Below are 13707 nucleotides of genomic sequence, written 5' to 3'. Positions count from 1 at the left end.
AGTATAATCTCTCTGCATTCATAAATTATGACCATAAAAAGTTTAAACCCCCTCAATTTGAAGGGGTTACAAATTTTATATGGTCATAATTTTTCAACGCTAAGAGATTGTATAACAATACTTTGGGGCAGGGGAGATAAAATTTAAGGTCTTTTTTGTTCCCAGCCTCCAATCATTGCAACTTTTTAAAAAAATTATTTGACATAAGTATTCAAACATCAAAAAATGCTGGATCCGTCACTGCCACAAATCTCTTGTTTCTGAAGAAAATCAGCTTCAGAATTCAGCGTTTAAACGCTGCAAATGTACAATAAATATTTATATCCATATAAATTTTTAGCTTAAGGCAAATATCTCAAGAAAATATGTAACAAAATAATTTTTAAATGTACTTTCAAGGTTCAGAGTTTGCAGTTAGGTATCGGATCAAAATTCAAATTATTAAAACCATTCAATAACGAGAAAGCAGTCGCCGTAGCTCCATTGATCTCTTTGAGTATTTAATAACTTAGAATAAAAGACTGCCTGATTTTAGAAAAATACAACTTGAATTTCATGAAATTCAAAACGTGTGAAACAGCTCCATACTTGTTAATTTTCACCTAATGGTCTGATTTTGATCCGCAAATTCACAATAATCTCTGCACTTCTCGAAAGTCTAAATGTAAATAATTTTAAAATTAGAAACTTATACATTTTATTTTTGTAAAAGATATTTTAAAGTGAACTTGTTTTACTTTACTATTTTTTTTTACCTTTAATGGTTTTATGATATAAATAGTTAATTCTCCAACAGTTTTATTTACGGCTACAACTATATGAAACTCTTTAACATAATGGCAGGAGGTTAACAAGAATAATGGTCAGACATGAAATTTAGCTAATCTTGCACAAATTTCACAAGAATCTGACAAATTTCTAATTGCTGTGTATTAGGCCTCAAAGCGTTTTTTTAATTACATAACGAATTTTTGCGATTTTAAAACACCACCAGCTAACAAAAATAATAGTAATAAAAATGCGCACACAATCGATATAGATAAAACAAAACCTTCCATCGTTTGTAATGACGTTATTATATAGGTAATTATTTGTAATTTTCTATTCGCGCTGATTGTTTGAAAATATCCTTTAAAACTCAAAAAATGTTAAACTTTAAAAGAATGGCGCGAGTATAAATAGTCATCCAAAAAAAAAAAAATTCATTAAAAAAAGAATACCTTAGGAATATTTAATGACATTCCGCGTTTTAAATTTTGTTCATGAGGGTCAAAATGGGATGGGCTAATATTGCTATTATAAGTATTTGGTATACTCGATGCCTATTTACAACATACACACCATTTTACTATTTGGTACAGTAAAATGGTGTGAATAGGAACAGTTTTTAGGGTTTTTCAGGTACCACTGCCTAAGATATAAAATTTAAAAAAATGTGTGTGCATACCTAACGTGCACTTGTAACGTTTAGCACAAAAGACACACAATCGGACAAAATCTTCATTTACTATAAAGCAACAAAATATCACTAAAATATATACTACATTTTAATTTCCTATTTCAACACAAAGGCACCACAGAACCGACAACAGCCGCTGGAATAATTATACTGCTAAGGCTGCACCGTTAACCGGGCTTACTTTGAATAGCAGGGTGACTTTAAATACAAATCTATATTTTTTTAAAGTTGTAAACATGACAAGAATTTATATGAAGTTGTTCAAACAATAAACCTCAAAGTATTAAAAATAGTTTACATTTAGATTCTTTAAAGTTTTAATTTGCTAATATATGTATATATATATATATATATATATATATATACATATATATATATATATATATATATATATATATATATATATATATATATATATATATATATATATATATATATATATATATATATATATATATATATGATATATATATATATATATATATATATATATATATATATATATATATATATATATATATATATATATATATATATATGTATATATATATATAAATATATATATATATACATGTATATATATTTCGCAATATATATATTATATATATTGCGAAAAAACGCAAAACCGACTCCGCAGCCTAATGATATAGTTATCAATAATTTCTAAATCATTTAAGATTCTCCACATTACCAATCGTTATTTTGTTGTTGTTTTATATTACATTTTTAAAAAGTAATCAGTTATAAAATATAAAATAATATATAAAATATATCGGTAATAATAATATAATATATAAAATATATCGGAAAATCAAATCAAATGCTTGCTCTTATTAAACGAACTTTTAAGTATTTTGACTCGACTTTTGTAAGACCCCATCTTGAGTTTGCAATCCAAGTATGGTGTCCTTATCTGAAGCAAGACATCTTAAAGTTAGAAAAAGTACAGAGAAGGACAATAAAACTCGTACCAGCTTATAAAAAAATGCCATATGAAAAAAGACTAAAGTTATTGAAATTAACAACTCTAGAAGAGCGTCGTTTAAGAGGAGATCTTATTTTTCAATATAAAATACAGAACGGTTATGAGAAAATAAATTGGATAAACGACTTAATATTTAAAGTTCAATTAAAACCTTACAATTTTTGTAGTCGTAACCAAAAGTTAACAAAGGCATACTGTAAGAGTAATGCTAGATATAATTTCTTTTCGTGTAGAGTCGTAAATGTTTGGAATGGTTTACCACCACATATTGTCGAATCAATAACAATTGACCAATTCAAAAATAAACTCGATAAATCAGATTATTGCAAAAATTATTTATTAAATACTAAATAATATTTATATACATTGAAAAGTAAACAATGCTATTTTTAAAACATTTATAGCTGGGGGTAGACGTTTTTATGTTCAAACATATAGCAAATAACATTAAAAATATTAGGCTCATATATATTAAAAACTTTTATTTCATTTAATGGAGACTTGGCATGACTAAATTGATTATTGAAATTAACAAGGCGTACAACATGTTCCTGTTGACGATAAAGAGGTTCAAGTTTATTTTTATTAGTACTCAGGCTCGTTGCGAGTTCTTGTTGGCTGATATATGCCGACTGTTAACTAAAGGTCTAAATTTACCAAAGTTTCTAGTTTCCAAATTCGACAACTAATTTTGAATAAAATTTTCTTAGAGGTGAGGAAGGACGGGGGACGGTTAGAAACACCAAAATCCCTCCCCCGACCTTAGGACGGCTCTATTAGTACTACCCCACGCAATGTTTGCATATGTGACAATTAATGAGTGAATAATATAACTTAAGCAAAGTTGCTTATTTAGAAAATTTCTTGCTTTGTATAAAATTCCGATGCTTTTTATAACTTACTACTTAAATTTTTAAATTTTCATGTTTGATTTCATTTAAGATGTCAGATTTATAATGTCATTTTCATGTATGATTTCATTTAAGATGTCAGATTTTTAATGTCATTTTCATGTTTGATTTCATTTAAGATGTCAGATTTTTAATGTCATTTTCATGTTTGATTTCATTTAAGATGTCAGATTTTTAATGTCATTTTCATGTATGATTTCATTTAAGATGTCAGATTTATAATGTCATTTTCATGTATGATTTCATTTAAGATGTCAGATTTTTAATGTCATTTTCATGTTTGATTTCATTTAAGATGTCAGATTTATAATGTCATTTTCATGTTTGATTTCATTTAAGATGTCAGATTTATAATGTCATTTTCATGTTTGATTTCATTTAAGATGTCAGATTTATAATGTCATTTTCATGTTTGATTTCATTTAAGATGTCAGATTTATAATGTCATTTTCATGTTTGATTTCATTTAAGATGTCAGATTTATAATGTCATTTTCATGTATGATTTCATTTAAGATGTCAGATTTTTAATGTCATTTTCATGTTTGATTTCATTTAAGATGTCAGATTTATAATGTCATTTTCATGTATGATTTCATTTAAGATGTCAGATTTATAATGTCATTTTCATGTTTGATTTCATTTAAGATGTCAGATTTATAATGTCATTTTCATGTATGATTTCATTTAAGATGTCAGATTTATAATGTCATTTTCATGTTTGATTTCATTTAAGATGTCAGAATTATAATGTCATTTTCATGTTTGATTTCATTTAAGATGTCAGATTTATAATGTCATTTTCATGTTTGATTTCATTTAAGATGTCAGATTTATAATGTCATTTTCATGTTTGATTTCATTTAAGATGTCAGATTTATAATGTCATTTTCATGTTTGATTTCATTTAAGATGTCAGATTTATAATGTCATTTTCATGTTTGATTTCATTTAAGATGTCAGATTTATAATGTCATTTTCATGTTTGATTTCATTTAAGATGTCAGATTTATAATGTCATTTTCATGTATGATTTCATTTAAGATGTCAGATTTTTAATGTCATTTTCATGTTTGATTTCATTTAAGATGTCAGATTTATAATGTCATTTTCATGTATGATTTCATTTAAGATGTCAGATTTATAATGTCATTTTCATGTTTGATTTCATTTAAGATGTCAGATTTATAATGTCATTTTCATGTATGATTTCATTTAAGATGTCAGATTTATAATGTCATTTTCATGTTTGATTTCATTTAAGATGTCAGATTTATAATGTCATTTTCATGTTTGATTTCATTTAAGATGTCAGATTTATAATGTCATTTTCATGTTTGATTTCATTTAAGATGTCAGATTTATAATGTCATTTTCATGTTTGATTTCATTTAAGATGTCAGATTTATAATGTCATTTTCATGTTTGATTTCATTTAAGATGTCAGATTTATAATGTCATTTTCATGTTTGATTTCATTTAAGATGTCAGATTTATAATGTCATTTTCATGTTTGATTTCATTTAAGATGTCAGATTTATAATGTCATTTTCATGTTTGATTTCATTTAAGATGTCAGATTTATAATGTCATTTTCATGTATGATTTCATTTAAGATGTCAGATTTTTAATGTCATTTTCATGTTTGATTTCATTTAAGATGTCAGATTTTTAATGTCATTTTCATGTTTGATTTCATTTAAGATGTCAGATTTTTAATGTCATTTTCATGTATGATTTCATTTAAGATGTCAGATTTATAATGTCATTTTCATGTATGATTTCATTTAAGATGTCAGATTTTTAATGTCATTTTCATGTTTGATTTCATTTAAGATGTCAGATTTATAATGTCATTTTCATGTTTGATTTCATTTAAGATGTCAGATTTATAATGTCATTTTCATGTTTGATTTCATTTAAGATGTCAGATTTATAATGTCATTTTCATGTTTGATTTCATTTAAGATGTCAGATTTATAATGTCATTTTCATGTTTGATTTCATTTAAGATGTCAGATTTATAATGTCATTTTCATGTATGATTTCATTTAAGATGTCAGATTTTTAATGTCATTTTCATGTTTGATTTCATTTAAGATGTCAGATTTATAATGTCATTTTCATGTATGATTTCATTTAAGATGTCAGATTTATAATGTCATTTTCATGTTTGATTTCATTTAAGATGTCAGATTTATAATGTCATTTTCATGTATGATTTCATTTAAGATGTCAGATTTATAATGTCATTTTCATGTTTGATTTCATTTAAGATGTCAGATTTATAATGTCATTTTCATGTTTGATTTCATTTAAGATGTCAGATTTATAATGTCATTTTCATGTTTGATTTCATTTAAGATGTCAGATTTATAATGTCATTTTCATGTTTGATTTCATTTAAGATGTCAGATTTATAATGTCATTTTCATGTTTGATTTCATTTAAGATGTCAGATTTATAATGTCATTTTCATGTTTGATTTCATTTAAGATGTCAGATTTATAATGTCATTTTCATGTTTGATTTCATTTAAGATGTCAGATTTATAATGTCATTTTCATGTATGATTTCATTTAAGATGTCAGATTTTTAATGTCATTTTCATGTTTGATTTCATTTAAGATGTCAGATTTATAATGTCATTTTCATGTATGATTTCATTTAAGATGTCAGATTTATAATGTCATTTTCATGTTTGATTTCATTTAAGATGTCAGATTTATAATGTCATTTTCATGTATGATTTCATTTAAGATGTCAGATTTATAATGTCATTTTCATGTTTGATTTCATTTAAGATGTCAGATTTATAATGTCATTTTCATGTTTGATTTCATTTAAGATGTCAGATTTATAATGTCATTTTCATGTTTGATTTCATTTAAGATGTCAGATTTATAATGTCATTTTCATGTTTGATTTCATTTAAGATGTCAGATTTATAATGTCATTTTCATGTTTGATTTCATTTAAGATGTCAGATTTATAATGTCATTTTCATGTTTGATTTCATTTAAGATGTCAGATTTATAATGTCATTTTCATGTTTGATTTCATTTAAGATGTCAGATTTATAATGTCATTTTCATGTTTGATTTCATTTAAGATGTCAGATTTATAATGTCATTTTCATGTTTGATTTCATTTAAGATGTCAGATTTTTAATGTCATTTTCATGTATGATTTCATTTAAGATGTCAGATTTATAATGTCATTTTCATGTATGATTTCATTTAAGATGTCAGATTTTTAATGTCATTTTCATGTTTGATTTCATTTAAGATGTCAGATTTATAATGTCATTTTCATGTTTGATTTCATTTAAGATGTCAGATTTATAATGTCATTTTCATGTTTGATTTCATTTAAGATGTCAGATTTATAATGTCATTTTCATGTTTGATTTCATTTAAGATGTCAGATTTATAATGTCATTTTCATGTTTGATTTCATTTAAGATGTCAGATTTATAATGTCATTTTCATGTATGATTTCATTTAAGATGTCAGATTTTTAATGTCATTTTCATGTTTGATTTCATTTAAGATGTCAGATTTATAATGTCATTTTCATGTATGATTTCATTTAAGATGTCAGATTTATAATGTCATTTTCATGTTTGATTTCATTTAAGATGTCAGATTTATAATGTCATTTTCATGTTTGATTTCATTTAAGATGTCAGATTTATAATGTCATTTTCATGTTTGATTTCATTTAAGATGTCAGATTTATAATGTCATTTTCATGTATGATTTCATTTAAGATGTCAGATTTTTAATGTCATTTTCATGTTTGATTTCATTTAAGATGTCAGATTTATAATGTCATTTTCATGTATGATTTCATTTAAGATGTCAGATTTATAATGTCATTTTCATGTTTGATTTCATTTAAGATGTCAGATTTATAATGTCATTTTCATGTATGATTTCATTTAAGATGTCAGATTTATAATGTCATTTTCATGTTTGATTTCATTTAAGATGTCAGATTTATAATGTCATTTTCATGTTTGATTTCATTTAAGATGTCAGATTTATAATGTCATTTTCATGTATGATTTCATTTAAGATGTCAGATTTTTAATGTCATTTTCATGTTTGATTTCATTTAAGATGTCAGATTTTTAATGTCATTTTCATGTTTGATTTCATTTAAGATGTCAGATTTTTAATGTCATTTTCATGTATGATTTCATTTAAGATGTCAGATTTATAATGTCATTTTCATGTATGATTTCATTTAAGATGTCAGATTTTTAATGTCATTTTCATGTTTGATTTCATTTAAGATGTCAGATTTATAATGTCATTTTCATGTTTGATTTCATTTAAGATGTCAGATTTATAATGTCATTTTCATGTTTGATTTCATTTAAGATGTCAGATTTATAATGTCATTTTCATGTTTGATTTCATTTAAGATGTCAGATTTATAATGTCATTTTCATGTTTGATTTCATTTAAGATGTCAGATTTATAATGTCATTTTCATGTATGATTTCATTTAAGATGTCAGATTTTTAATGTCATTTTCATGTTTGATTTCATTTAAGATGTCAGATTTATAATGTCATTTTCATGTATGATTTCATTTAAGATGTCAGATTTATAATGTCATTTTCATGTTTGATTTCATTTAAGATGTCAGATTTATAATGTCATTTTCATGTATGATTTCATTTAAGATGTCAGATTTATAATGTCATTTTCATGTTTGATTTCATTTAAGATGTCAGATTTATAATGTCATTTTCATGTTTGATTTCATTTAAGATGTCAGATTTATAATGTCATTTTCATGTTTGATTTCATTTAAGATGTCAGATTTATAATGTCATTTTCATGTTTGATTTCATTTAAGATGTCAGATTTATAATGTCATTTTCATGTTTGATTTCATTTAAGATGTCAGATTTATAATGTCATTTTCATGTTTGATTTCATTTAAGATGTCAGATTTATAATGTCATTTTCATGTTTGATTTCATTTAAGATGTCAGATTTATAATGTCATTTTCATGTATGATTTCATTTAAGATGTCAGATTTTTAATGTCATTTTCATGTTTGATTTCATTTAAGATGTCAGATTTATAATGTCATTTTCATGTATGATTTCATTTAAGATGTCAGATTTATAATGTCATTTTCATGTTTGATTTCATTTAAGATGTCAGATTTATAATGTCATTTTCATGTATGATTTCATTTAAGATGTCAGATTTATAATGTCATTTTCATGTTTGATTTCATTTAAGATGTCAGATTTATAATGTCATTTTCATGTTTGATTTCATTTAAGATGTCAGATTTATAATGTCATTTTCATGTTTGATTTCATTTAAGATGTCAGATTTATAATGTCATTTTCATGTTTGATTTCATTTAAGATGTCAGATTTATAATGTCATTTTCATGTTTGATTTCATTTAAGATGTCAGATTTATAATGTCATTTTCATGTTTGATTTCATTTAAGATGTCAGATTTATAATGTCATTTTCATGTTTGATTTCATTTAAGATGTCAGATTTATAATGTCATTTTCATGTTTGATTTCATTTAAGATGTCAGATTTTTAATGTCATTTTCATGTTTGATTTCATTTAAGATGTCAGATTTTTAATGTCATTTTCATGTATGATTTCATTTAAGATGTCAGATTTATAATGTCATTTTCATGTATGATTTCATTTAAGATGTCAGATTTTTAATGTCATTTTCATGTTTGATTTCATTTAAGATGTCAGATTTATAATGTCATTTTCATGTTTGATTTCATTTAAGATGTCAGATTTATAATGTCATTTTCATGTTTGATTTCATTTAAGATGTCAGATTTATAATGTCATTTTCATGTTTGATTTCATTTAAGATGTCAGATTTATAATGTCATTTTCATGTTTGATTTCATTTAAGATGTCAGATTTATAATGTCATTTTCATGTATGATTTCATTTAAGATGTCAGATTTTTAATGTCATTTTCATGTTTGATTTCATTTAAGATGTCAGATTTATAATGTCATTTTCATGTTTGATTTCATTTAAGATGTCAGATTTATAATGTCATTTTCATGTTTGATTTCATTTAAGATGTCAGATTTATAATGTCATTTTCATGTTTGATTTCATTTAAGATGTCAGATTTATAATGTCATTTTCATGTATGATTTCATTTAAGATGTCAGATTTATAATGTCATTTTCATGTTTGATTTCATTTAAGATGTCAGATTTATAATGTCATTTTCATGTATGATTTCATTTAAGATGTCAGATTTATAATGTCATTTTCATGTTTGATTTCATTTAAGATGTCAGATTTATAATGTCATTGTCATGTCAGATTTATAATGTCATTTTCATGTTTGATTTCATTTAAGATGTCAGATTTTTAATGTCATTTTCATGTTTGATTTCATTTAAGATGTCAGATTTATAATGTCATTTTCATGTTTGATTTCATTTAAGATGTCAGATTTTTAATGTCATTTTCATGTTTGATTTCATTTAAGATGTCAGATTTTTAATGTCATTTTCATGTTTGATTTCATTTAAGATGTCAGATTTATAATGTCATTTTCATGTTTGATTTTATTTAAGATGTCAGATTTATAATGTCATTTTTATGTTTGATTTCATTTAAGATGTCAGATTTTTAATGTCATTTTCATGTTTGATATCATTTAAGATGTCAGATTTATAATGTCATTTTCATGTTTGATTTCATTTAAGATGTCAGATTTTTAATGTCATTTTCATGTTTGATTTCATTTAAGATGTCAGATTTATAATGTCATTTTCATGTTTGATTTCATTTAAGATGTCAGATTTTTAATGTCATTTTCATGTTTGATTTCATTTAAGATGTCAGATTTTTAATGTCATTTTCATGTTTGATTTCATTTAAGATGTCAGATTTATAATGTCATTTTCATGTTTGATTTCATTTAAGATGTCAGATTTATAATGTCATTTTCATGTTTGATTTCATTTAAGATGTCAAATTTTTAATGTCATTTTCATGTTTGATTTCATTTAAGATGTCAGATTTATAATGTCATTTTCATGTTTGATTTCATTTAAGATGTCAGATTTATAATGTCATTTTCATGTTTGATTTCATTTAAGATGTCAGATTTTCATCAATGCATATATAACAAAAACGTCGCTAACTGTTAATTTTTAAAAATATATATTTGGTTATTGATATTAAAATCAGAAACTCTTAAAAAAAAAAGAGTTTTTAATTTTCGAAAAAAAAATTTCTTCGAAAAGATCTTCGAAGGTTTCGATCTTTATCTTTTTCTTGTCATCAATGTCATCATTGTTATTAAATTAAACATAATTGTTATTAAATTGAGACTTTATGGAGATTGTTAAATAAGAAAAAGATAAAGATCAAACTTATCTCCCAGAGGTACTCTGCAGGTTATATCAAGCAAGTTTACAGGGGATTCTACATCAACATATACAAATTGCTTTCGATTATTTAAATAGCTTTTAAACCAATTTAAAATATTACCGTCGCAAATAGTTAATTTAAAAGAATTTTGTATTAATAGTTTGACTAAGTAAATAAAACTGTATATTTGAACTTTCAAAAAAGTTAGTTATACCTGTCGTAAATTGGAAAACTGCATATTTTGTTAGGTTTTTTTTTTTTTTTTTTGGAATCCTTGTTAATAGCTATATATTAAATTGTTAAAATATAAATGATTATAAATTCTGTTAAGTGAAATTTTCTCCAAAAGAAAGATTAAATATGGAACGATAGTTGCTAACATATAACTATTTATATGAGTTAGATCTCCTCCTTTAAATATAGGAACCACCTCGCAATTTTTAGTTGGTTAGGAAACATTCCTTTCCTAAAAGAACAAGATTAAATTTTAAAAATAAATCTTCTATATCTTTAAATAGTTTAATAACAATATTTACATAGGTCTCCACCAACTGATTTGTTGGGTTTAGCATTTTAAAAACGCATTTAAACTCTTCAAAAGTTAGTTCAAGTGAATTAAATTGTGACAAATTATTTACTCAGCTCATCAGCTATCTTTTCTTGATCATGCAAACTTTATCATTTATTTTAATGGTTTTAGGCTATGTAAGTATTTTCGTTTCGAAGTTGCCTGCGATTTTCTTTATAACCTCTCAAGTGCGTTTAGAATTTAGTTTATATTTCTCAAGTAAACCATTAAAATAATATTTTTAAAGATTTTTCCTTTGAACGTCTCATATCGTTTAGCATAACTTTTACATATAGCTTAACTTTATGTTAAGTTATGTTAGTCATGATCAAACAAAATAAACTATTAAAAGCAGGGATGCGGAGTCCCAAAAGGACTCCCTGAAGCTCTAAACATGTTTGTTGACTAAAACATCCCTGAAGCTCTAAACATGTTTGTTGACTTATGATCTGCTATAAGAAAAAAATTCATGAGATTTAATGGTTTAAAACTTATTGTTTTTAAGCCCGGAATCCTGGAGTCCCGGAGTCCGTGCCGCCATTATATCTAAGGACTCCGGGTTCACAAAAAAGATTGTTCCTCTAAACTGAAAGTCCTAATTTTTTTTCTAATAGTAGTCCATAAACTTATTCATATTTTTAGAGCTCCTGGATACCAAAAATAAGGATGAAGTAATCTTTTTGTGACTTTCAAATCCGGAGTCCTTTTTGGGACTCTGCATCCCTGATTAAAAGTACTCTACAAATATATATATACAAAGCGTAATAACAGTGTAAACTAGGATTCCGAAAGAAGATCACTAAGATCTTATCATCGGAACCTTAAAAAACAACAATAAACAAATTAATTTACGAAAACCTTGTAAAGTATACGTTACAATAAAGTAGAATATTTATATAGAATTTTTTACATAAGCAAAACTTTAAATAATATAAGCATATATAGACTTCAAATAATATAAGCATATATAAATGTAAAAACAGTATAAATAGTTGTAAACAACATAACTTTAGAGAAAAATTATAAAAATCCAAAATAAAGTTAAATAATAGTTAAATTAATTAGTAATATCATAAAATGTTATTGAGGGATAAAATTAAATTTTTTATATTGTTTTTAAAAAGACAAAAAGAACTTGGTCGACCAAATTTAAAATTTTGTCAATCAAATTCAAAATTTAGTAAAGTTTATTCCATAGGTGCGGTGCACGATAGGCAAGACAAAATTGATTAAAGTTTGTTTGACAAAAAGGTTTGTTAAAAAGATATTTTTTTTAAAAGTGTAATTGTTGCTGGGTTTTAAGTTAAAAAGATCTTTTAAGACTGAGGGAGGGGTGGGGGGTGTTTATTGTTTTTAAACATAAAAACAAAGCATAAAACATTCAAAACGTTGCAGCGCATTGAGTTCAAATATGTTTAAAATTTCATTTCAATAAAATAAGGTTTACAGTGAGAAAAACGATCAGCAAAGTTAATTATGCGAATTGCTCGTTTCTGACAGCGATTGTTGTACATTTTAATGTATTTCAAATTTAATGTTTTTGATTAACTTTGGAGGATTATTTTAAACTCTTAGTAATCCATTAGGATATTTTTTAAATATTGAATTCAAATTTTTTTAAATGCCCGTCATTTTAGATTTGACATTATTGAACTCTTATCTTTCCGTTATTAAACTCATTATTCCACTGATTTTTTGTGTTTTGGCCAAGTTTTTTAAAATTTAACTCATTTTGCGCCCTTTCTATGATTTCTACTATTATACACAAAAAAAAGCTTTATTTAACTCTTAATTTATTTAACCCTTTATGTATTTAAAACTTATTTAAACCTTAATTTAAAACTTAGAATTATAATAAAATTGTAATATATAGACTAAAATCTGAAAGCGTAAAAAAAAATTAAAAAAAAAACTTTTCACTTCAGGAATTTTTTGCCATCTTATCACTTGTCTGAGGCATAGTGCAACGCGTAGCTTGGAGCACGTATACTGCTCTAAATACCATGTATATATAATGGACATATAATATGTATTCAGATGTTATATGTGTGTGAAAACTTGCAAAATTTTAAATTTTATATAATTTTGGTGTGGTTTTTAACATCAAATCAGTGAGCTGTTACTCAATGTGCGCAAAATCGCTGTCAGAATCTTTTGCTAATTTAAATAAAATTAATATGCGTTAAGTTATGGCGATATTTTCCGTTAATATTTTATGTATTTTTATTATCTTTTATTTAAACCTAAAATTCCAGTTAACAAAAGGTATAATTTTATTTAAAGAAAATAAGTCAAACTTTATTTTGTTTTTAAAATTAAAATAAAAGATTAACATTCGAAAAGTGCCATATTTAATTTTTTTTTTAATTA

The 13707-nt window shown here is 24.5% G+C and overlaps 1 protein-coding gene across 1 annotated transcript in view; it reads left to right on the top strand.

Annotated features, from left to right (window-relative positions):
• The first annotated feature begins 13488 nt into the window (after window positions 1-13488).
• The window catches only part of LOC100210878 (uncharacterized), a 108271-nt gene continuing 108052 nt past the window's right edge, over window positions 13489-13707 (top strand). Inside the window, exon 1 of the mRNA XM_065810615.1 lies at window positions 13489-13602. Within this exon, the coding sequence (XP_065666687.1) occupies window positions 13527-13602 (76 nt within the window). The 5' untranslated portion in view covers window positions 13489-13526. The remainder of the gene's footprint in view (window positions 13603-13707) is intronic.

The sequence above is a fragment of the Hydra vulgaris genome, chromosome 11 (genome assembly GCF_038396675.1).
Source record: "Hydra vulgaris chromosome 11, alternate assembly HydraT2T_AEP".
Lineage (NCBI taxonomy): Eukaryota > Metazoa > Cnidaria > Hydrozoa > Anthoathecata > Hydridae > Hydra > Hydra vulgaris.
The sequence above is the reverse complement of the archived record's forward strand: the minus strand, read 5'-3'. Positions and strand labels throughout refer to the sequence as shown.